Source organism: Poecilia reticulata, linkage group LG1 (genome assembly GCF_000633615.1).
Source record: "Poecilia reticulata strain Guanapo linkage group LG1, Guppy_female_1.0+MT, whole genome shotgun sequence".
In the NCBI taxonomy this organism is placed as follows: Eukaryota; Metazoa; Chordata; class Actinopteri; order Cyprinodontiformes; family Poeciliidae; genus Poecilia; species Poecilia reticulata.
Window position 1 is genome coordinate 27388689 of NC_024331.1, and position 25570 is coordinate 27414258.

Genomic DNA, 25570 nt, shown 5'->3' on the forward strand with positions numbered 1-25570 from the left:
GCAGCCATATTGTTGATAAACCTCAAACTTCCAAATTCCGTTGATATTTTGAAGTCAGTCGATCTTTCCCACTTAAAACTCAAAACAGAACATATGTTTTTAGTGTAAAAGGAACAAAAATTAATTAAAATCTTTGTTTTCTGACCAAATTCAGCCTGAAAACAACAAAAGTTACCAAATCCCTCAGCATCAATAATCCCTCTACTCACTGTCTGAAAATGCTTACTTAACATAATTCCTGTCTTAAAAAATGTATATTATTTTTATTGGTGACTTTTACTTTCATATTTAACTATGTTATTATTTGTACGTTTTTTATAGATTTTTTTCTTTGTTTTTAATTTTTCTTACTTGCCCCAATAACAATAATATCAACATTTTGTTGTCTTTGTCCAATGACAATAAATGAAGTTTAAGTCTAAAGCGTCCACCAAAAATCCCAGAACCACGTTGCCACAAAACACTCAGATTCAGAAACATGTTTGTATTGTTTTTCTCTTTTACTCAAAGTCCTGAATACAGAGAATCAGGATACAGAGAAAAACATCTGGGCATTTCAGCAAATAAACCCAACAGGCAGGGAGGGAACAGGTATGGAAGACATACACCAAGAGGCAGGGCAAGGTTTAAAAAATAAAATGAAATATTAGCTTATCCTGTAAAACTTCCAGCACCGTAAAACCAAATCATGGGAAGTTTCTTTACATTTATTTGGTGTTTATTACTTTAAACCAGCAAACAGAATTCAATCTAAAGAGAGGAATCCACCGTAAATGGTGAAACAGTGGTAAACATCTGGTTTCCTGATTTTGACACTTTTTAGTGAAGAACATGTAAACTGCAGAGAAGTGAAGGTAAATAGATGAGGGCTGTTGCACAGAGGCATTCTGGGAAACGTCCAGCAAAAAGAAAAGGAAAAAATGGAAACAAGTGAATGTGGAGTGTTGTAGTTGGGAGTTTTGGCTGTGAACATTCGATTTAAACACATCATGGTCTTAATTTTAGTGGTGAAAGTTCACATTGCCAAAACTTCAGCCCAGAACCTGCAGGGGAACAGATGTGTGTTAGAAACGGTTAAGCTGCTGGTTCCATTCCTGCCTGGCATGTTGGTGTCAAAAAGTAGTTTTACCCGGTTATTAGTCAGAATAAATGATTCACGTTTCATGGAGAAAGTTTGGTCATGTGTTAAAAAGTTTTATTGCACCGTCAGTAGTGTTTGTGTTCTGGTGTTTTACCAGTTGGTAATGATTGAATCTTCATTAGTGCAGACAGAGTTTCTGCATAGAGTAGTATGACGACATATTTGTAATAATGAGATTTTTTTTCTCCACTTTTAATTCAAAACTTTAGTTTTATGTCAAGATGTGGCATTTTAAACTGTGAATGAATGAAATAAACAAATAAATGGATATTTTGTTGTTGGGCCAATGAGGGAACATTTGAGTAGCATTTTTCTTGATTTCATATACGGAGTCACATCAAGATCATTAATCTCAAAGGGCCGTTTGTAGCATAATGTATTCTCATCAACAAGCTATTAAAATCTCTCTGTTTGTAATTTAATAATTTTCAGCATCTGATGTAATTTAGTTCTATACAAATGAAACTACGGAACAGGATTAGGGCCAATGAAGAAAAAAAATCAGAATTTTGATTTTGTGTCAAAATATAAATAAACATTCTTAGATTAGATAAAAGCCCTTAAAACCTGTGAAATATTTTTGATTGTTCATTATATCATAGAAACATGAGACGAATTTTAAAACGTCTTCAACCCACAGCATAAAACTTTTGTATTTTGGGACATCTGGTTGATGACTTAATGCTGTACCAACAGAAAATTCAGCCTTTTTCTGATCACAACATATTCTGACCATATTTTTACATGATTTGTATTTTCAGTTCATGTCGGTTTGAGTGAAGGAGATTGGCTGGTACAAAAACAATCCTGATCTAAAGATTCTCAATAATTGGAGAAAATACAAGAGTTGCAACATTATAGGTTTATACAGAAGCCAAGAGCGGACGTTTTCAGTGTTTTCCCGGTGGTTTTCTCGACATAAATTGTTTTGGTTTTTATTCATATTATTAGTTTTTGGTATTTTTTGCCAATTTTGTATTTGTCTTGTTATTTTTACCAAACTTGAATTTATCTACCTATGATGTTGTGACTATTGTGAAGCACTTTGGTCAACTGGAGTTGTTGTAAATGTGCTACATGAATAAACTTTGACTTTGATAAATTAATTTTCCCGAATGTTTTCTCGAGATAACGAGTTAATTTTCCGTTGAGATAACGAGTTAATTTTCCAATGTTTTCCTTGAGATAACGAGATAATGTCCCGATGGTTTTCTCCAGAAGTGCCTGCATGCACAACGACATGCATTTGAAGGACGGACTCAGGTTTAACACACACCAATAACCTTGTGATGTTGACAAAACAAGCTTTGTTTTCTCCAGATTGACTCGTCAATCCAACTGGAAAACATCGGCTCTGAGCTTCCACGGGTTTATGACTATTCGATTGGTAAACACCACAGCAGATAAAGCAGGACTGAGGCTGAAGGGGCGTCTTTATTCCTAAATATAACATCTTTTTTCCATGTTTGACTGACAGCAACATAAGGAACGGTCACTGCATCCACAAAAAGCAGGAACCCGTCTTCCAGAGAGGTCTGAGGTTTTCTTGTCAGTGCTGGTGGCCGGCTTGCCTTGCCTCGAGGTGAGTTTCTGTCCTGCTGGCTTTAGAGACGTCCTGCTGGCGTCTCTAAATCCAAAATTCCAAGTTTTTACAAAATAGAAAGAAAAACAAGGCCTTTACCTTGGAACAACAGTTATACAAATCGACCAGTGCATCATGTTTTAAAAGTCCAGCTGGTTCAGGAAACGGGAAAGCAGAGCTGACCGAGGCTCTTTTAGTTTCTGTCAGTAACTTTTCTCTTAGTTCTTCTGATTTAGAAACAGCAGGGGGGGGGGGGAGTTTTCCATCATTTTTCTCCAGAAAGCGATAAACAGAGTACCATACAGAGTCTGTTCCAGTTTGGCTGTATACACTCTTCCAGAGACCGATGCTGGAAGACCTGCAGGCCAGCACAGATAAGTCCTCCATTAGAGACCTGCAGGCAAGGAGTGGAGACAAAAATATTTCAGGATTAGTGAAGGAACTTTGCATTTAATCAAACTACATATCAGCAAAACCAGCAACATTTTCAATCTGAAAACCAGATTCAACCAGGAAAGTTAAACATTTTGTGAACTTTGGTATCGTTTTAACAAATAAGGAGCTGCATAATCTTTTGAATATGGCCGAGTATTATGGACAGACTAAGATTTTGTTTTTAATTATGAGAATAAAGTCAAAATATTATGACAGTAAAGTCAAAATATTAGTAGATTAAAGATGGAACAGGACCAGAAGAAAGTCGCAAAATTACGAGAAAAAAGTCACTTTAATGAGAGCAAAGCTTACAACCTTAAATCTGTGATTCTTTTGCATTTTAAATTCTTGCTATGGATAATAACTTGATGCTGATGTGTTAAAAATGAGGGTGTTTATATCAACACTGGAATAAAGAGCAGAAATGTTTTAACAAACAGATTTGTAATGATTGACACTTCAGGTCAGCTCTGCAGTTCCATTTATTTGTTTACATTTGTCATAAGTTACAGGTAAATTCAATTAAATTAATTTTAACTGAAAAGAGTCAACTTTTATCATTGTAATCACTTTAGTTTATATTTTAATTTTGTATTAAATATAACAGATTGCAACCAGGAGCTTTGCCTGAATTACAGGCTAATGTGGTAACAAAAAAATTCCCTAAACTATTTTTTACACACAAAAAAACACATTCAACAAAACATAACTTTTTTTACAAGTGTACTCACTTTGGGTTAGGATATGTTGCTGCTACGTCTGCGGGTTGGCCTCCTGCTCTGCTGCTACGACCCTCCGAATGCTATTGATTGACAGGTACATCTCCTCCTCAGGGTCGTAGTAATAAAACTTACTAAGGTAGGAGATCAGTGATCTTAAAAAGACACAAAAAAGAGAAAAAAAAATGGCAAAAACAGTTTCACTTAGCACATTTACAAGTAAAATTAGGAAGTAAGAAAAGTGACTCAAATACAGAATCTAATGATTTATTTACTTGAAATATAGATATTTGTTTATAAAAAACAAATGTCTCCGCCGTTGTTTAAAAATATATTACACACAGGATCGGTTTCAAATGTTTTCATCCACAAGAAGCCACACAAAGTTGTAGTAAACATGCCAAACCCATAGGGGGCAGTGTAGTGCAAAGCTAAAACTTATGTCAGCCAATCAGAATGCTTCAAAACAACCATGACTGCCTCTAAGGAATTAAAAATGGTGCCAGGAAGTTTGTTTGTGAAGGCAGATATATATCTTGATCTACTTTTAATTAACATATTGAAATATAAGGTTAATTAAACACAAAACGACTGGGAATTGTGTCAAAGCATGTCGACTCTAAATCAGTTTTCCAATGTAAAAACACGAACACACAAACAGAGTTTTCTCAGATCTCTACTTTGGTTGGAGCTTTTGTAAATAATAATTTTTAGTGATGTTAAGTGGAGTTTTTATGATGAAAGGTGCCAAATGCATAAATTTATATTTGTTTTTCCAGATATCCGTCTACATGTGGAGAGAGAGCTGTTGCTGTAAAACAGAGTTGTACTATTTTCAAAACTGAGAAAATAAGACAGTTGACATTTTAAACTCTGTTCAGCATCTTGTATTAGCAGCTAGTGCTGTTAGCATTCCTAACTATAAACAGTATGTACATTACTGCAATTTTGCCTTCCTGTTAGCTAATGATAGTCTTGCTCTCTCTTGCCAACTCTCATCCTGAAATAGCTTTTTATATCTCTGTTCTTCCTTACTGATAGTGAAAATGACTAAATTAAAGTATTCTCTCAGCAGCGGTGTCCACACTAAGGAGTGTTGTTGTTGCTGCAAACTGGTAACGTTTGGCATGCTGTGTTCACAAACCATAAACAAAAAATCCGATTTAAAGCTTAAAGATGCAGGTCATGTTTGTGGTCACAAGCCAGTTTTTAAAATTGAAATAAAGCCAAAATGTTGAGCCTTAAATGACCTTTACCTAGGCAGTGGAAGCTCTTGGATGTGGTCGATGCGGACTATTTGCCGAATGCAGAAGCGACAGAGGTGTTGCAATGACTTGACGTTGCTGAAGCGGGACACAGGATACAGGAGCTGAACTGGAGTTGGTGGAAGCCCTGAAAAAACAAAAATCACAACATCATTCTGCTACAAAGTCAAATTCAATTCAACTAAAGTCGCCCACTGGATTGACCAGCAAAGGTCATTATCTGAGCTAATGACTGCTAGTCATGAGCATAGATATGGGATGATGCTCGCAGGTTGCATTTCTGGTTACGGTGCCCAACTGGCCCAGTGTCTAGACATAGAGGGAGATCTGTTGCTTCGTTTCTTTACCTGGGACTCTGGAGCGGAGGAAGTAGAGGAATTTGCCGTTCTTGGAGTGCATGATGGCGCGCTCGATGAATTCCACCACAGAATGGCAGCGGTCCTCGAACTTCGGGTGACACCACAGGCTGAATGTCCCTGGATGCAGAGAGAAGCTTTAGACAAACCTTTAAGGAACAGTTTCAAACTGACGCCACAAATGTGTGGAAAATAATAAACTTTAACTGAATTTGGAAGACGTGAGTGTTTCATGTCGAACTCTTAACTTTGGGATGGAGCTTAAGTTGGAAATTATTACATTAAACAATGGAGGAATGGTGAATAAAATGGTTCAACTTCGGGTCAGGACTTAGTGTTAGTTCCAGTTTTAAGAGTTCTTAACAAAATTAAAGTTTATTGGTCTCTGACAGGGCGAAGTTGCTTTATTATCAAAATATTACTTGAAAACAGTCTCACAACAACATTATTGTTTATCGCAATCACTACTGGGACGATTTATTGACCAGCAAAATCGTACAATCATTCAATTAACTTGATTAAAACATTTTAATCAAGTCCCAATCATGGAGATTGAGGTTTATGGAGCAGATTTACTGAAACGCTGTGAGTGTTTCTTACCTCGATAGTGCTCCATGCGCGTGTGGTGTGTGACTCCCTGCGACCTGAAGCTCAGGCTCAGGATGTATCTGGGGTCAGAACTGTCTCGGACCAAAAACGAGCCGTCGAGTTTACCCTTCAGCTTCACCTCAGCGTCTTCCCAGTTCATAGGGCCCCAGTACCAGCCGCACTGCAAGCAGAGACACCAGCAATCCACCCAGCAGAACAGTAAGGACCAGTTCTTCTCTGCTACTGTCTAAGCTTCTGCAGAAAGAACCTGATAGTGGAAACTGACTGGCAGAAACTTTTACATGAGAGGGCAAAGATACATGGGTGGAAAATACCCCAGGTATGTAAATAGACGACAAAATGTCTAGATAAAGAAAATAAACTGTTCATTGTACCACTGTCTCTTAGAAGAAAAATAAAACACGTTTTAGGTATAAATGTACAACAGCGTAATAGGGCCGTTTTAGATATAAAAAAAATTAAGATGAGTACAATTATGCCAAAAAAATTCAGAAAAAAAACAAGGAAATTTCAGAGTTTTAAAAAGTGAAAAAATTGCTAGAAAGAAACTCAGAAAATTTTGGGATTAAGCTCAGACATCTCCGGAAAAAAACGTGGAAATTTCTGAGTTTGAAAATTCCCAAATTCTTTCTATAACATTTAGATTAATCTCAAAATATGTGAATTTTTCCAGGAAATGTTTTATTTTATCCAAGTTGTCCCCCATTATCCACCTGTTGATATTTTAACCATAATTTGGTTACTAGAATTTTTATGTTTTATGACGGAGAAAAGATGCTGAAAGCTTAAACCATTCCTCAGCTTCCACCCTGACCTGCTTATGTGTTTCTGGGATTCCTGTTGCTGTTTTTTCTCTAAGGTTCTTTAACAAACCTCTGAGGCAGCTGCACTGTTCAGTCCAGTTCTAGTTTTTGTGCTGCAGAATGACAAAAAGCCTGACCTTCTCCAGCTCTCTCAGACTAGCTGTGAAGTTGCTGGCTTCGGATCGCCGCAGCGCACACAGCACCGGAGGAGCAGCACGTCTCGTTGGTGGAGCGGCGTCCGACGGCAAAGGATTCGAATGAGGAAGGGCCCGGAAAAAGGCATCTGAGTCAGAGAACGTAGAAAATGAGGCATGTTAAGGTTTACATGCACTGAATACAAAGACACATGATCCATAAGTGTCAGATTTTTGGATAAATTAATAAATTTGGAACATATTCTCTTCTATCCATTGTTATTATGGCATCTAGCAAAAATAAATACTTGTTGTGGTTTTATTTAACCTAAAACAAAAGAAGTTTAACTTCATTCTAGGCTCGCAACTAACAATCATTTTAGTAATCAGTTAATCGATTTAAAAGTTAACACATTCTGCAGATTTAGAACACATTGATAAGTAAATCTTTAACATATTCTTTCTGTCGTTATTGTTGAATTTAGCGAAAAGAAATTATTTTGTGATTCTAACCGACCTAAAGCAGGAGATTTAACTTCAGACCAGGCTTTCAACTAATGATTATTTCAGTAATCGATATTTCTGACGATTAACTGATTGAAAAATTGGCACATTCTGCAGATTTTAAACATTTAAGCCTTTTTTAAATACATTAGAAAAACATTAAAAGATGGAAAATGACAAATAATTAAATTACTTTTTAAATGATTAAATAAATATTATGTTGCCTAAAATTTAGTGATTAATCATTTGTAGCAAAGGATGCATCTGCATTTTCTGCTTGATTTCGCGTAAATAACGATAAAGTAAAGAGTAAAGATAATCTGCTGATTATTTTTGGATTAACAGATTAATAATTAGATAGTAAAAGGTGCTTAAGTTTTATACAATTTGTGTCAGGTGGAGCTAAAACAATGACACTTTTTTATGTTTAATGTAAAATAAAATATAAACTTTTTGAACAATTTTGTTTTAATTACTGCTGTTATTTTTTCTGCTTGTGGCGCTTTTTGAGCATGTATTCGCCAATTAATCGATTACTACTTCGGTTGATGGCTAATTGAATAATCGATTAATTGTTTCAGCCCTTCTTCAGACAGTCAGAAAAAGGGGAGGTTTTGTTTTTTTTAATATATATATAAACGATTGGTTTCAACTGTACATTTTCTGCATATTAAGTTATTTAGACGTAAAGTTAGAGGATTTTTCCCATCATAGACGTCTTACCATTGAGGCTGAGACTGTGCTGGATGGTGGAGTGGGAGGGAGGAGCAGGAGGAGGGTGAGGAAGAGGGAGAGACTGCAGGGAGGCGCCCACAATACTAACTAGGAAAGGCCCCGGTTGAGGCCCCGCTATGTCATCTGGAGGAATGACAACAGGGAAAGATCAGGGAAGGGGATAAAAAGACAGCAAAGTGGGGAAAATGACGAAAAACAACAGCAGTCGACATTAGGAAAAGAAAAGAAAGGAGGTGCCTTCTTTACATTACCAGCAGCTCTTCTACAGCTAATGTCTAGCTAGCCTGTCGGTTTGGATGGATGATCCTGGTTGTGCCAGTTTGTCCTTTCTCACATGACGGACTGAACAGACTAAGATGTTTCCAAGCTCTCAAAGAGAACAACGCAGTCCGCATGCTATTTGATACGATACGAACTACTCATAAAAAATAACCAAGCCAAAATGATCTATTTACTACAAAAATGCAAAAACATATATTTATTTATACATATATTGAGACTTCTTTATATATTTAATTCCTCATGAATGTGAAAAGTGTTTGTTTTCTTACTTGCTCCAACTCCCTCACTTAAGAGAAAAACCGAGGGCTAAAAACCGGATGACACTCAGTATCTAGCTAGAATTTCTACACTTAGCGCCGTTGTTTGCGCATGCGCAGTGACCTAAGTTCCTTCTTTGTTAGTTGGCAAAAAAAATAAAGGAAACATTACCGCCACCAACTGGTAAGGCCGCCCTGAATACAAATCAAGTGATGGGATAACGTCTATTTGACGTCTATTTATTTAATGTCACGCCATACTAATGTTTAATTTCACTTTGGGATCAATAAAGGAGTTTTGAATTTGATTTTGGTAGAGATAGAAATATTAAAATGAAAACTACGGGGTGCTATTTGTACCATTACACAGCAAAAAAAAAATGCACAGCAATAATTTGGTTTATTTAATCATTAAAAAAATGTAGGTGTCCATTTCTCAGTCATATTTTTTTCAGCATATTATTCCTACATTTATAAATGCCAAATTTCCAAACTAAATATTTAACTCACCAGCTAAGTATTAAGTTTTTAAAATAAACTACTTTATAAACTAAATGTTTAGTTTGTAAACTAAATATTTAGCTTTCAAATTAAATATTTAGTTTAGCTCCATGTTAAAGATTTCTTTGGCTACTAAATATTTATTTTGCAAACTAAATATTTTGTTTCTTAACTAAATATTTAATTTCAAGTTAAATATTTATTTTTTAAGCTAAATATTTAGCTGGTGAACAAAATATTTAGTTTGGAATTCAGAGATTTATGAAATACATGGTACAAATATGACTTTAAAAAATTAACATCTCCATTTTTTCTTTATGACTAAATAAACAATTTTTTACTGCGTAATTTAATAAAAGGCACCCCACAGACAACTGTCTGGGCTTCCTCTTTTTAAAATACAGATCCTTCAATTAAGTCTTTTTTATTATTTGATTTGGCATGACAATTGCATGGATAAGAAAAAAAAAAAGGTTTACCCAACAGACTGAGGCTTCGGCGTGGAGGAGTTGGAGGATGCGGTGTGTTCGACCCTCGTAGAGAAATATCCACATCCACCAGAGAAACTGTTTCACCTGGAGACACAAAGTGGCAAATGGGAGGAAAAGCTTAGAAACAAACAGGGACATGAAACAGGAAAAACAGAAAAGAAAACTAATGTTGGTGTTTGTCCACTGTGGCCTCTTAAAGCAGAACCAGGCAGGATGTTTACTGGAAACTTCACTGAGTGAATTAGCTCAAACGCTCCAATAAAGAACAGACTAATCGAAATGATTCAGACTGAGTTTGCCTCAGTGAACTTTTGCTTGTTGGAGACGGCTTTACAGCCAGGCAGGAAAATCTAAAATCAACTGATAGGAGCAGTAAAACCAATCAAATGTAATCTCATCCATTATTATTCTCTACAGGCTAGCTCGGTTTAGCATTAGCTCATAAGACTTGAAATTTCATGATTCATGATCCTGGTCTTCATTTTTATTTTTTATTTTTTTTTTCAGTTTCAGTTTTATTTTATTTTGAACCAACTTTATGGCCCCAATATAGCTCTATAGACTTCCATTTATCTCGTTTTACCAGCGTCTGGAAATAATGCCACAGGTTGAAAAACATCGTTATAAGACCAATCATTGACCCTTAACTCAAGCTGGTCTGGATTCCCAGAATGCATTGCTTCCAGGACATCATCTAGAGCTATAGTGTCCAACCTTTTGTATGGGTTGCCAAAAATGTCAAGCTGAAAGTATTCTGGGTGCCATAATATTTTTAGTAATTTTTTTTAGAATTGTAAACACTTTGTTATTATTATTATTTTTACCTGTTAAATCAACAAACTAAACACACAATATTTTCATTTAATTTAAAAACATTATGACATAAAACATTCTATATTTTATGTCATAATAAAATATTATGAAATATTTTATTTCATAAAAATATTGTGTGTCAGTCATATTTCTATAGACAAGGGAAACAGCAAACCACATCCATGTTTTTCTGGATTTTTTGTGTCTTTTTAGCAACAAGAACAGGATGTGGCTCACTTTTGCTTTTTCTTTGCCAAGTGTATTTAATGGAAGCGGCTAAATCTGCATTTTGGTTAAAAGCCACTGGATGTTTTTGGTCCCTATTACTAATAAATTAAATTCAAAGCAAAAACTTGGGTGAATATTTTGCGTTGCATCTCACATTTTCCATTTCAAGATTTTAAAACAAATTTATTTCTATTCTTAAACTCTGATAAAAGGCCACCCGGAATCATTCCGAGGGCCACAAATGGCCGCCGGACCGCACTTTGAACACCATTGCTCTGCAGATTCTGAGAGAACTGAGTAATTTCACATTACTCAGTTCTGTAGATGAGCACGGATAAAAGTTTGAATAAAGAATACATTAATGATGAAAGAAGTTTTGATTAATACACAGAAACACTGAGCTGAAACATGAGTGTGAAGTAACAGCACGTTGATGCTGAAGCAAGCAGAGAGCAAATAGCTTTTTATGCTGATCACTTTTAGATCTGTCCTAAATCCTTATGCACCAGCTGCAGTGGGGAAATGATCAGGTCAGCTAAAGGCCGTGGTGATTTGTATCTATATTATGTCCTAGATTATGCATTGTTGGATTTGTTGTAGATTCGGCTTCTGATTCCCAAGTGGACTGGTCTTAAATATGATATTTTTATGTATTAAAAAAATAAACTATCCAAACTGAGTCCTGAAAACGAGTTTCTAAGAGGAACATTAAACTGATACTCAAGTAGGGCTGGCTGATCGCACTTAAAAAAATCAAAATCCAATTTTAATCATGTTGAGTTTTTTTTTTTTGTTGTTGCTTTCTTAGAAAGAAAGCAGAAAATAACGAGAAATTAAGTTAAATATGAAATAAAATATTTTCAAAACAATTTGTTTTTACTTTCATCTTTCCTTGTGGAAAGTTCAACTAAATACAGTCTGTTAAACAAGATGGATTGACTGACAATATTCTAAATTATGGAAACCCAATGAGTTGGAAAAAAATTTCAGATTTTCTAAAAGTTAAATCTTCATAAGCAGAAAATTGGATTAACCAATAAAATTGATAGATTGGTGTTTGGTTGTTGAAATTTCTTCATAATTTACTACATTATATTCCAATTTGATCCGTGATAGGTCTTTGATTAATTTTCTCTGCTTCTGCAGACTAGCATGTGAAAATATAATTTCTGAAACTTTCATGTTTTCGCATTTAGCATTAATGTCCAGAGGGTAACTTTCAATTCTCTCAGTAAGTCTATTTCTTTTACAAATGTGTGCAAAACTGTCTATTTGCTGCTGATGTCAAATTTTGCAATTGCAATGTTTCCATTAAATCAAAACGCAATTAAAATCCCAGGTGAATAAGTTTGTTCACCCGATTTGTCATTATCCTCTAAGTACTTCCTGTCGTCTTCTTTCCTTCTTTGGCTTGCTCCAGTGGAAACATGTTGATATGACTGTGCGATGCGAATAAACCAATTTCTCTACGGCCATGCTAGCACGAAAAACGAGAGACTTTTTGAAAGTGTTTCCATTAAGCCAAACTATTTTCAAAATGTCAAATAGCGCCAATGTGCACTAATGTGCACCTAGATTGACAGCAAACACAGATTGATCTCTGTTCTTGGTGGATGCCTGCAGAAGCGTAAAACCAAATGATAAACTTTTTCAGGGGCATTATTGCATCATTTTACAAGAACTTTTCTATAAGTTAAGTATTGAAATTTATGAAGCAGTTCTTACCAGTGAAAGTCGAGAGGGAGGCAGAGAGGGAGGCAGAGAGAGAGGCAGGGGAGAAGGCACTGTGGGCCCTGGTCAGTCTGGGTTCCCTGTGGCTGCACATCAGCCATCGACACGGGAGAAACAGAAGGACATGACAGTAAAACGTTGGAAAGGTCTGCATAAACTGAGGAAATTGGCTTGTTTGTGTTGGTTTTCACAGTGGGGAAAATAAGATACACCGCCAATATTTCAAGTTCCCGGAACTTTGTTTTTAAATAAACAAATAATTCAATTGTTTTTTTTTTTCTAAATAAGAAAATAAACATCTTAAAATGTAATAGCATAGCATTTCTTTAGTGAATTTGAACCAGGTGAAGCTAAAACTTGAGGAATTTTGGGTAGAGCAGACAAGGAAGGTTTCGTCTTAATTAAATGCAACATATACATATATTTTGCACAGTTTTGACTTTATTACTATGTAATTATGGTGAATTTGTTGGTTTTGTTTGGCAAATTGTCTTTATTGAGTATACTCCAATTAACAGATTATTAAATAAGTTGACAATTATTTAAATTATGGTTCATCACACTTAGTCAGATTAATTTAATCATGTTTTTGCTTTGTATACTACTCTATGTTTATATCATAAAGCTACATTAGCCAGAAATGCTTCAAATGTTCATTTTGAGCATATAGAAGTTTGTATGGCACCGTCTTCTTCTAGCTTTACTTCCTGTGTAAAACTTCTTTAAACATCTGAAATTTAAAGTAAAAGTGTAAATAACTGAAATAAGACGACTCCAGACTTTCCCACAGTGTTATGTGTTACATCTAACTCTATAATCACTACAAACCTAAAATATGTTTCCGTGTCCCCATGTTTCAGGCTCCAATTTTGTAAAGCCTGTTGTGTTTAATTTGGGGTCTTCCGTTATGTTTTATTTATAAGGATAAAGTCTCATTTTCTGAACTGAAGACTACTCTGTATAGGGCTGGACAATAAATCTCTAACAAGATGTTGATAAGACACGTGATCAATAACCAATAATTCTGAGATGTAAACAAAGGGAAGGGCTGCTCGAACTCTCATGGCTAGCTAAGTTAAGTTGGTAGAATTAACTAACTCGCTCACTTTTTGGTTACCTGGCAATTCACTCTTTGGTTACCTAGCAACTCACTCGCTCTTTGGTTGCCTAGCAACAACTAGTTGCAGCAGCAGTTTCGGGTTTCCCCACCAACTGCTTAAAATTAAACAACAACAACAACGGCGTGGAGTGAAAACTGTGGATAAAACAGGAAAGCTCATGTTAGTCCTTAGTTATATTTCAGATTTTTAAAACAAAAAATTAATCAATAATTATGATATGGACTAGCTTATATCGTGATGTTTTTCCAGGAAGATAATCCACCTCTACCTCTTTGGACATGTGTTGTTTCTGTTATTACCAATGATTAAAAAAAAAGATCCCAATAATCTGATTTAATTACAAAGTATGTCAAAGGTTTCCCACCTGTCGGCATCCTGCTCGGCTCCAGATCCACCTTCCATGTCCACCAGACTCATGGCTGAGGACACTGAATAAGATACCGAGGGTCTCTTGTCCAGCATGTGACTCGACCCACTGCAGCTTTTAGTCCGGAACAGTTTACTCAATCGGGTCTTTAACGAGTTCTTTTTGGACTTGCCCGGAACTTTGAACGTCTTCTCTCCACCTGCAACCCGGTACGTGGGAGTCCGGGGCGCACTGGTGCACCGCTTCGCTCTTCTGGGCGTAGAAGCTTGGCTTGGGTTTGGCGTGGTGGTCCAAGGTGAGTTCTGGGCAGGTGTCGATGACTTGGCTAAAACCTGAACGGAACCTTCAGAACCTGCTTGGGTCGTCGGCAGGCCCATCTTTTCGATCTGTGTCCTCAGTTCCACTTGGAAGCTGCTGATGGAGAAAGTCCCAGACATCTTATGGATTATTTCCCGTTTCCTTTTGAGTAAAAACTCACCATGTCCGTTTTCATCATCCAACCCAACCTCCGGACACTCCTCCATACCCAAGCCATTAATACCCCTACTCCCCAGCCCCTCCAGGACCAAAAGGGCATCGCTGGTCTCCGTTGGGTCGTCTCTTGGTTCTGCTTGTCCATCTACCGAACCCTGTGCGCCCTGGCAGGAGCACTGCGGCAGCTCAGCTCCTTTAAACAGCATCCTGGGTACCGCTCCGACCCCCAGCTCACCAAACCGCCTTGCCAACTCAAACACGGCGTCCTCTTGGCCCCTAGAGTCGCCTCCGGGAAGGGGTCCGGATCTGTCCGATAATAGGGGCCAATTGTGGGGGTTGGTGATGAATCGATGCCGGTGGCACAACTCGGCAGATCCCGGACTCTCCGCAGATGAATCGGCGGAAGACTGCAAGGTTGATGGTCTCTGATCCAGCAGGTCGTGGTGTCGCTCGACATCTCCAGGACTCGGGGTGTTGTTGTTAACAGCTGGGCCCAGTTCCAGCGCATCCCGACGGTCTAAATCCAAAATCCCATCTCCATTGCGCATTATATTGGAGAAGACAAGCAGCTGCGGTCGCAGGCCGGGGCTGGGGACGAAGTCGAACCCCTGGGGGTCCATGGAGCTCTGAGGGGCCCGGCCCTCCGTCCCCCCGCTGTCAGGTGCCGCCGTGGTGTCGCTGCTCGGCTGGCCTTTGTTCAGGAGGCTGCTGGGATGCTCCAGCCCCGCCGTGTCCGTCGGATCTCGGCTGATATCCAAAGCCGATTTAACGCCGCTGTGAGCCAGAACATCTTTCCCCAGCCCGACCACCACTCCTCCCGTCGGCAAATTCCCGTTTTCTGCCTCCAAGCGGTCCTCCTCGGCTGCGGACACAAGGCGCATCAACACGAAATCGGGCGACATATCTTGCGCGTTGTTCATAATTATTTGACAGGATCGCGAAATGAAAATCACAAGGCGCTTCGCATTGCTAAGAGCGGAGATGTCGTCCTTATAATAAAGAAAGAGTCATGCCTTTCCTGCGAAAATGCCAGCAAATGTGTTGTTTTTTTTTAATCCTCCTCCTCCTTTAGGACAGAGCAGCATCCATCTGTGGCTGATCGGGAAAATGACTGCAGCTTCGGTCCAGCAGCAGCAGGCCGACCTCGGGTCACACATGCAGTTTGATTTTGGGCTGGATAAATAAAAAGCTGGAGGAGTCTCCGGTCAGTGAGCACAATCTGTCTCTGAACCGAGCCAGGCCCCACCCGCTCGGCTCAGCCTCCACATCAGCAACAATGATGGGAACCACAAACTGATTCTCTGGTTCAGCATCATAGCTGATTTTATTACTATTATAAATAACATTTATCACAGTTAAATGTTATTGCATCAGTGTGGGGTGGAGTAAAAAAAACAAAAACTATTTGATTCATTTCGCCTGTCATAGAAGATGTGGGTGTTAATTTTTTAAAATCGTATTTTCATTGTTATTCAAACAATTGTTAATTTCGGAGTTCCAAACTAAATGTTTAATTCACCAGTTCAATATTTAGTTTGGAAGCTAAACATTTAGGTTCTATGTATTTAGCTCCCAAAATAAATATTTATTTTGTTTGAAACATTTAGTTTGCAAAATACATGTGCAGCTTTCAAATTAAATGTTTAATTAGAAGTTTAAATATTTAGTTCCAAAAAAATATTTAATTTGGAGCTAAATATTTAGTTTTTACACAAAATATTTAGTTCAATTTACATCGTACCTAAATATTTAGTTGAACTAAATCTTTGTTTCCTTAATTTAAACATTTAATTTCCAAACTAAACATTTTGCTCAGACCTAACTAACTAACTAACTAACTAACTAACTAACTAACTAACTAACTAACTAACTAACTAACTAACTAACTAACTAACTTAGCAGTCGAAATATTACGTTTTATAAAAACAGATATATTTACCTTCTCTGCTTTTTCCAGCACTAACCAATCAAAGCCAGGAGGCAGATCTTAGCGCTGCCAATCACTCTGCCTCTCGCCCCCTTTCTTCCTGCTATAGCATGTAGCCACAGATGACTGAAGATAAACAGTTTTCCTGTAGCAATAGGTTGTTTAGCCCAGTTAGCAGGTAGTACATGAGTGTGACTGACAGCGCTAAGACCCTCCCCCTGGCTCTGATTGGTTGTTTTTGGTCAAGAGAGATGCATTTCTTCAGACAGCAACAGTAACACAAGGAGGAGGCGGAGGAGATCGACCTTTTCACATATTAACTGTCCCATATTAAACTGTCACAACATGGTGACAAATGTGTAAAATGATATATTTTTATATTTACATACTGCAGCTTTAATGTATGGTCACAATTGCAGCAGAGCCGGAGAACTGCATTAATGCCAACTGGCAGGCAGATGGCGATGTAGACCATTAAGTACTGATTGAAGACACCACTGAGACAGAGTGCATGATGGGAAAGTAAATGAGGCGCCATTAATCTACACGGTGTGTGTGTGAGTGTGTGTGTGTTTACATGTAAGCCAGACGTGGCAGTGTTTGCTCATATCTGAGGTTTATGTGGAGTAATCAAACTAACAACCTGCCAAGCAAAGCTCAGCACTGATGTGATGTAACACAGAGGTCATAGTTCAGCAGCATTAATGTTACAAATTAATCACAATCATTTTTCATTGTTTTACTGAGCCTTTTCTCAACTTGAACAGACCCTTCCCCCATCACCCACCTCCTCAAAACTATAAACTAAACTAGCAACTTTCACTGAAATAAAGCAATCCTTATGCAGCCACCTCTTAAACAAAAAGGGAATTTAGTTCAGCAGCTCTAGTCCAAATAATATTTCAGGTTCAGGCAGTTCATATGTCTCAAATTCAAAAATTGTGAAGGTAGGATTTGAGGACTCTTCACAAAATCACATAATGAAAGTTGTACTGAATGTGGGCAGCCATGGGTGAATAAAGAAGGTGACCAACAGGGGCCAGTGCCCCTGAGGAGGTAATACTAAAACTGTTTTTTATGATGATATGTGCTGAGACAGACAGATAAGGGACCAATAACAAATTCCAGTTTTATTTTAGTAATAAAATTAAGTTACATTGTTGCACTTTGAGTTTCAGGTTTATTTCCATCAGTTAGATCAGGGGTCTGCAACTTGCAGCTCTGTAGCCACAAGTGACTCTAAGGCACAAGCCATATATTAAACAATCAAATATTGCCCCGTTTTTTTTGTTTCATTTGTAACTTTTATTAAAAAAATTTTTTTTAACATATTTGTTGAAACTGTCACTGTGTTGTGACAGTATGTATGAGACAGATAATCCTCTGCCTTCTCCCAGTGCTAGCTAGAAACAACCAGTCAGAGTCAGGAGGCAGGTCTTAGCGCTGTCAATCACAATCTTTTGTGGGGTCTCTCATCCCCTCTTTCCCTCCTGCTCTGTGCTACGTTGCAGCTAGCATAGCCTGTTGTGAATGTTCAAGCTAGTTAGCAAGGTTATTGATGATGGCGAATTTTTCTGTAACAATAAGTTGTTTCTCTGCCATTAGCATATTTAGCCGGAGGTACATGAATTGAATTGACATCGCTAAGACCCTCCTCCTTGCTCTGATTGGTTGTTTTTCTCATTGGTGCATTTCTTCTTGTTTATTGTTATCATAGCAACTCCTGGGCATGACAGTTAATTGCAGTTACCTACCAAGATGGCTGTCAGCTACAGAATTCCCAGAAGTGTGACGTCACATGAGAAATATGTATTAGTAATCCATTAATTCTTTTAGAATTTCTGTAAAATAGAATAAAATAGAATATAAATATTCTCTATTGGCCCACAGTGGGGGAATCCAGGTGTACAAGCAGCAAGTCAAAGGTAAAATAAAACATTCATGTTCAAACTATAGTAAAAAATCAATATCAACTTTGGCAAGTTGATATTGGCAAGACTCACGGTACCCTTGCCTAAGAGACGGAAGTATCACATTCACTGATGGGAGAGATCGCCATAGCAACGACAAGCTGTAAGGAAAATAAGTATAGATACAAAACCTAAAGTGAACAAAGAAAACTAACGTGTCAGAGAAAACCAGGACTTTCCATATATTTCATCCATCCATTTTCTGTACATCTTTGTCCCTAGTGGGGTCGGGAGGTGCTGTTGCCCAGAGGTGGGGACTCGAGTCACATGACTTGGACTCGAGTCGTTAAAATCACGAATTGAGACTTGACTTGAAAAAATGCTCAAAGACTCGGACTTGACTTTGACTTTCATGCCATTGACTTGGGACTTGAAGCTGTTTACTTGAAAAAACATGATATTTTTTACTCAAAGTCTTAAAATTAAAATTTATAAAGTGGCGTCATTAATTAATTTCACTCATTCCGTATCAATATGCGCAGACCATCCCTTTACGTATGTGTGCGTAGCTGCAGCACAACCAATCAAATTAACAGGATTTGGACATTTAAAAAAACGCGGCGACGCTACAGAGCTCAGGGAACGAAAGACGAAATAACCGCCCGAATATGCTTCCGCTAGTAATTTCTTTTGTCTACGTAGGTTATGAACTTTCGAATAAAAAACGAACTGCAACTTGTAAGACATGTAAGAAGAGAATATCGGATGGAGATGCCACGACGTCCAACTTTGTCCGGCATTTGAAGCTTCACATAGGTGGCGCTTTTCTTTTGCTGTAAGATAGTTGACTTTAGCTAACTTCGTGTTAGCATGTGTACTCCGGGTTAAGTTGGTGAAGATTTACCATAAATCGGTCCTTCAAATGCCTCCACAAATAATGTGCACCGTGTTATTAGCTCAGGAAGCCGGTGGATAGTGAGCGGGGCTCCGGAACAGAAAGCAGATTCTGGACCTGAACTCAGGGAACAGAGTCTCTCTGTCCCATCATGATGATGAGCCGCGTCCAGTATCATCTAAGGATGGTTGGTGTGTCTGAAGACATTACGTTGGGAAATTATATTGACAATATGTTGTTCACTGCAGTCAGTGCATTAAGTCAACTGTTTTTGACTTAATGCACTGACTGACGGTCACATGTCGCACAGAACCCATTTCCAAGTAGCTTTGCTGGAAAAACAAAAAAAAAAAAAAATCCCGTTTTTTTTTTGGCCATCTTTCAAAAATTTCTGTAAAAATAAAAATTGTACAATCTCACTGACTCTGAATATAACACTAAGTGGGATAGTTAACTGAGTAAGACATAAAATAATGAGCTCATTATTTTGTGTTTAGTGATTCTGACCAGCTTGATTCACACAACATGTTTTTATCAATATTGAGATGTGAAATTGGCTGTAGATTTAACCCACTTGGCCTGACAGATATTTATTTTACCATCACATCCAAATTCAAAACCACTCCACTTTATTTGCAATGATTTTGATTTTTTCATGTGGTTTATTTCACCAAATACAGTGACTGTCCCAAATAAATGTTGTGTTTAGAATATCTGGCCCATATTTACGGAGGACTGAAACTAACATATTTAGAAATAAAAGCAGAAAAATAAATGCACCAGACTTTCCTGAGTTTACTTGTGATAACTTCATATATACTTATTTTATTTTTTGATATCAAGTTTAACAGAACTGCGCAATAAAGAGATCCAATTTAAAAATGTTTTTTATACTTTGTGTTCAGCTGCACATGTTCTATCATTTGAGATACAGATTTTAAAAGGAACAAATGGTCTATTATTTGAATTTTATGTATAATTGCAAATTATAAAAAAAATTAAATAAAAATGACTCGAAATTACTTGAAATTAAAGGTTCCTGACTTGAGACTTGACTCGACTTTTGCCTGTCTTGACTTGACCGTTTTTACTTGAGACTTGACTCGGACTTGAGGACAGAGACTTGAGACTTACTTGAGACTTGCAACACAGTGACTTGGTCACACCTCTGCTGGTGCCTCTCCAGCTAACGTTCGGGGCGAGAGGTGGGGTCACCCTGGACAGGTCGCCAGTCTGTCGCATTTCCATATATTTAACTGAAAAGCTGTCAATATCTCCTGGCTGTGGGTTGAGACCAGTTTTACACCTCAAAAACACTAAATTTTGCCTAAATGTTTTTATCCAATTTTTAATACAAATGTCTTTCTACACACAGAAATACAAAACAATTTACAAGTAACTTTTCAGCAAGATATAGGAGCTTATTTATGTCAATAATTCCTTACTGATGCCTTAAAACAAGCTCAATATCTTACTTGTAAGTCACCTGTAAGTTGGTTTTGTCCTATTTCAAGTGCACAAAGATATTTACACTAGAAACCAAAGAAAATTCTTGGTAAGATTTTGTGTTTTTTGCAGAACAATTTTTAAAAAGTGCTTTGTTAGGAACATCTTTACATGCACACAGATGTGTAGCCAGCACATTGGCAGGGGATTCCCTGATTGCAAAGCTCCTGTTTGGTTTCTACAATTGCATTCATAAAATGTCTAAACACTCCACATTTGATCTGCTTTAGAAGAGAGACAGAAAGCAGTAAAAAGCCCATCCACTCTCCTGTAGGAGGGGTTAATCCATCCATCCAGCCATCCATCCATCCATCCATCCAGCAGGGTGATTTTTGATGGATGCCCAAATGCAGCACAGCTTAGCCCAACACTCATCTCTGACCGACCGAATCATCCTCTCCTCTCTCCGAAGCCACACACACTCAACAGATGGACCACTCTCATCACCTTTCAGCGCTGGTAAGCAGCCCCATCAATATGGAGGAGGGGTGAGCGAGAAGAGCGAGTCGGGGAGGGGGTGAACAAGCTTTTCAAGTTTCTGTCAGTTGAGCTGGAAGCTCTGGAGCGAGAGGAGTCGAGGAAAACAACAGAAATCTGCTTACGTTTCATCTCTTCGTATCGACATGTTGCTTTGATTTTTGGGAGCCATTTTCATTTTTATTGTTATATTTAAGAGCAGACTGCATTTGTTTCTTGTCAACAACTATGGAACAATAAAAGTTGGAGAAACCTGGTGGACTATGAAGAAATATGGCGGTTCTTCTCTTCATCTGTCACCGACTACAGAACACTGCTTGCTTAAATGTCCTTCAAAGAAGGGATAAGTGAAACCTTGTGGGACTTTACTTCACACGCGTGGAGTTGTTTACACTAAATGATAGCAAGATTGTTGCATACTGCGCAGCAAAATCCTCCAAGACACCTGTGAAATGAGGCATTTTTCCTAAAAGATCCTTCAAAAAGATCACAGATTTCCACTTGTTGACGCCATCTTTGTTCCTTTTTACCCTTATAGACTGAGTCAGAATGAATATCTGGCTTATTCTTTTGCTTGCACCCATCCTAAAATCGCAAGTGACTCCAAAATTACCAGCAGTATTGTCCGGAGAGATGGCCAACAGCTCTGATTTTTCCACAAACACCACAAGAAGTTCAGAGGAATCCCCCACAGAACTTCCTGAGTTTGGTGAGATCCCTTCAGAGGTGCCCACCGAGGTGGAGGATGACTGGTCACCAGCAGAGACCTTTTTGTACACCGGAGACCCTTCCACTTTGAATATGGCTCGTTGCTCGCGGGCATACAGCACCAAGGCACTGACCGGATCTCTGCCGAGTAACTTCAACGCCCCACTCCAACCAGCTCAGGATGCGCTGGCTAACACCGCCAACTTTCTCAACATGGTGTTCCAGGCCAGCGACCTTCGGGAGAGCACAGTGGATGAGGATATGGAGTGGTACCATGCTCTAGTCCGTTCCCTTTTGGAGGCAGACTTGCTTATTCAGCGGGCTTTGCTCACCTTTGACGCTGACCCCTCTGCTCCGGTGCCACAGCTGGTTCTTCGCGCAACTCGCAACCCAACTGGCAAACAGCAGGCCATCCTCCTTCAGGACATATCCAAAGCCTGGGAGAGTCTCCACCCTCCATCTCCTGCCCCAGATGACAGCTGGTTTAGAAAACTGAAGTTCCCAGAGTCCGGCCAACCAACAGCTTCCCTGTCCAAACGTGTTCTCCTCAATGACCTCACCACATTAGATACGCCAAAGTGGGGACAGGGTGACAGCTACGTGACCAACCGAACCGGGGTTCAGTATGCCAGTGCCCCGTTTCTGGACTGTAAGGACGGGTATTTTGAGCCTGGATGGATTCTCACCCTGTCTACCTCCTTCTACGGACTGAAGCCAGACCTGACACCAGAGTTCAGGTCAGTATCTCTTCACTCTCAACATTATGGGTGCTAACCTCAAAAGTGAACACATCCATTGTAAAAGGCCTGGTTTTTGTGATTTAAAAATGAGAATATGATAAAAACTGCTTCAAAAAGTTTTGATAAGATATATCTGATCAATTGCTTGTTAATACAAGCACAAAAAAAATACACAAAACTTTGTATTAACAAAGTTGCTATTTGGATAGAGGCCAGAGTTGGGTAGTAACTAGTTACTTTATTCAATTACATTTACTTGAATAATCTTTTGGGAAAAGAAATCCTAATAGGAATATTTTTACTAGACTGTACATTTTACTTTTAATTGAGTAAATTTACTATGAAGTATTTCTAATCTTACTTGAGTGAAATTTCTGGATTCTCTGCTCACTGAATGAAAAACTAACATGTTTCAACCAGAAACTCACCAGACACAAACACACACCTGCAATTTCGGATAAAGTTTCATAAGTTTTGTATTGACAGAAAGTCATTTAGAATTTTTTTCTCCTGGTTTTGTTATTTTTTTTGTCATTTATATGAATTGTTGTCACTTTGGTTCTTAAAATACCAAAATTTCCACTTAACTTTATATTTTTGGTCCATCTGATTATGTAGTTTTTAAATATTAAATACTTGATAATTTGATCAGTTTCTCAGTACTTTTGCCAAATACGTTTTTTGCTACTCTTACTTTTAGTGCAATTTTTGGGTACTCTGTCCACCTCTCAGTAAGACACTTTTGGTGAAGACAGTTTAAAGAAGAAAGGGGATGGAAGTGACTTTGGTCTTGAATTGAGAAAATATGAAGTGACCAGCAGTTGTGTGAATTTGTTGGTGTAAAAGGCAATAGGAGAACAGATTGACTTAAGATGACCTGTCAAACAGCCACTTGTTACAACTAAGGTATGCAAAATACCTTCTCAGATTGATTAAACCTTGGAGAAGAACAACAGAAGAAGGCCACACCTGGCTGCAATGCTATCAGATAAAAACAGGAAACTATAAGAGTGAATCCACACAGATTAACCAAATGAGTTTCCATTTCAACTGCATCATTCAGATAGTAGGGTCAGAGTTTGGTGTAAACAACATGAAATCATGGATCCATCCTGTCTGTGTCGACAGTCCAGACTGGCTGTGGTGACATAATGGTGCGGTGGTTTATTTTCTTGGCACTCTTGCACTCGCTCAATACCAATGTAAACACCACACCCTACCTAAGTATTATTGCTGATCACTGGGATGTGGTGAAGATTCCCATCATGGATGTGCAGCTGACAAATCTGTAGCAACTGCAGAGGTGTTTCCTTTACAAATGTGTGCAAATCTTTGTTTATATTCTATATGTCGAAAAAACACAATTTCGCAAATGCGGTGTTTCCATTAAATTAAAATCACACATGAATAAGCTTGTTCACACAATAAACCACTAAAAACAATGGAAATAACAGATGCAAACAGTTAAAGATATTCATAATTGAGCCAAGTCGATAGTGTTCATCATCTCAGAGGAAACTTTGGCGTCTTATTCAGGCAGTTTGGGGAAATTTTAGTCTATGATTTTACGGAAGAGCAGTGGATTCAACATGTTGGAATGACACAACTTTTTATAAACTGTGCAAATCTGCGAGAGCTCTGGTGGAGTCAGCTGCACAATGTCCAAAAAACCCCCAACCAAAAACAATAATCCTCCAACCACTTCCCGTTGTCTTGTTCTTCTTTGTTTTCGCCAGTAGTAAGATCCAACTGTTGATCACATGACTTGAAAAAAGTGTTTTGATATGGCTGAAAACCCACCTTATCCTAGGTTAAACATTTTCTTTAATAATTTTTTTTAATACTAATTTTTTAATTGTTGTATGTCCATTAAGAAAATGTATTATATGGTTATTGGTAACACAGCTTGTGTTATGCTATATGGACCAAAATCTCAGAAGAACATTTCTGACACCTACTTGAATCTATGCCACAAACATTGAAGGCCATTCTGAAGGCAAACGGAGTTCGTACGTTATAAATTGTACCTAACAACAAAGCTGAAAAGAATCAAGTACTAAAAGCAGCTTAATGAAAATGTGCTTCAACAATCAGTTAGTTTCAGGGTGCAAACATGTAACCAGGCCATTGCTGCCAGATTTTACATTCTGCCCTTTGCAAAAATAGTAAGCAAACTGTTTTTGCTTGCTTTTCTGAGAGTAAAAACTGATAGTTTGTCTTTAAAAATTTAATTTTAGGATAAGCAACAAACTAAGAAATAAAAATAAATATTTATATTTCTCATTAGTTTCTTTTATTTCTTGGGGAATGAGATGTTACTTTCTGGAGGAGCAATTAATTGGCATGGTTGAATCAAGAAAACAGTTAAGAATTGATGACTGAAGCTGCATTATCTTTAATCATATTGTTGGCCATGTTTTGTGTTTCAGAGGTGTTGTACGTGTGGATGTGAACATTCAGGACATCGACTTGGATCAGTGTGCAACAGGTGACAGCTGGTTTGCTGATACTCACCAGTGCAATCGCACCAGCATGGAGGTAAACAAAGGAGAAATTATCTCAACAAGACAGACAATTATTTTGTACTTTCTTTCTTTAGTTGATTAAGAATTAGCCCATCCAGTTGACCTGGTGTTGGGTGGCTTGTTTAATATCAATGTTAAGAAGTTGTGATAAAATTCAATGTTATTGAAGCGTAGTATTTTGAATAGCAACCATCATTGTAATATCAATGTGTGCAGTACTGCAATTGATGAAGGTCAACTTGAAAATTGCAGTATTTTGTAGGACACCTTTTGTAGGAACCTTACTGGACACTTTGTCCAGTAAGAATTTTTTAATTAAAAGTAGAAATTCCCC

General features: G+C 38.0%; 2 protein-coding genes across 2 annotated transcripts in view; one reads left to right on the forward strand and one right to left on the reverse strand.

The window, feature by feature from the left end:
* Positions 1-485: 485 nt before the first annotated feature.
* socs7 (suppressor of cytokine signaling 7) lies at positions 486-15814 on the reverse strand. The gene is made up of 10 exons (XM_008418649.2): positions 14072-15814; positions 12581-12672; positions 9803-9898; positions 8272-8406; positions 7048-7193; positions 6099-6267; positions 5490-5618; positions 5134-5269; positions 3890-4032; positions 486-3117 (listed from the first exon to the last, which is right to left on the reverse strand). Exons 1-9 carry the CDS (start codon positions 15466-15468, stop codon positions 3912-3914), a joined length of 2421 nt encoding a protein of 806 aa, XP_008416871.1. The 5' UTR covers positions 15469-15814; the 3' UTR covers positions 486-3117; positions 3890-3911.
* Positions 15815-21037: 5223 nt separating this feature from the next.
* The window catches only part of gpr179 (G protein-coupled receptor 179), a 20460-nt gene continuing 15927 nt past the window's right edge, over positions 21038-25570 (forward strand). Inside the window, exons 1-2 of the mRNA XM_008418667.2 lie at positions 21038-22708; positions 25141-25249. Of these exons, the coding sequence (XP_008416889.1) occupies positions 21813-22708; positions 25141-25249 (1005 nt within the window). The 5' untranslated portion in view covers positions 21038-21812. The remainder of the gene's footprint in view (positions 22709-25140; positions 25250-25570) is intronic.

What these genes read in the sequence shown, in the direction of transcription:
- socs7 (XM_008418649.2), bottom strand. Translation starts at nt 15,468, where the DNA reads ATGAACAACGCGCAAGATATGTCGCCCGATTTCGTGTTGATGCGCCTT. An exon ending in CCGAAGCCTCAGTCTGTTGG is followed by an intron (nt 8,407 to 9,802) that starts GTAAACCTTTTT and finishes TCATTCCTCCAG; the next exon opens with ATGACATAGCGGGGCCTCAA. An exon ending in GCGCATGGAGCACTATCGAG is followed by an intron (nt 5,619 to 6,098) that starts GTAAGAAACACT and finishes CTCTGCATCCAG; the next exon opens with GGACATTCAGCCTGTGGTGT.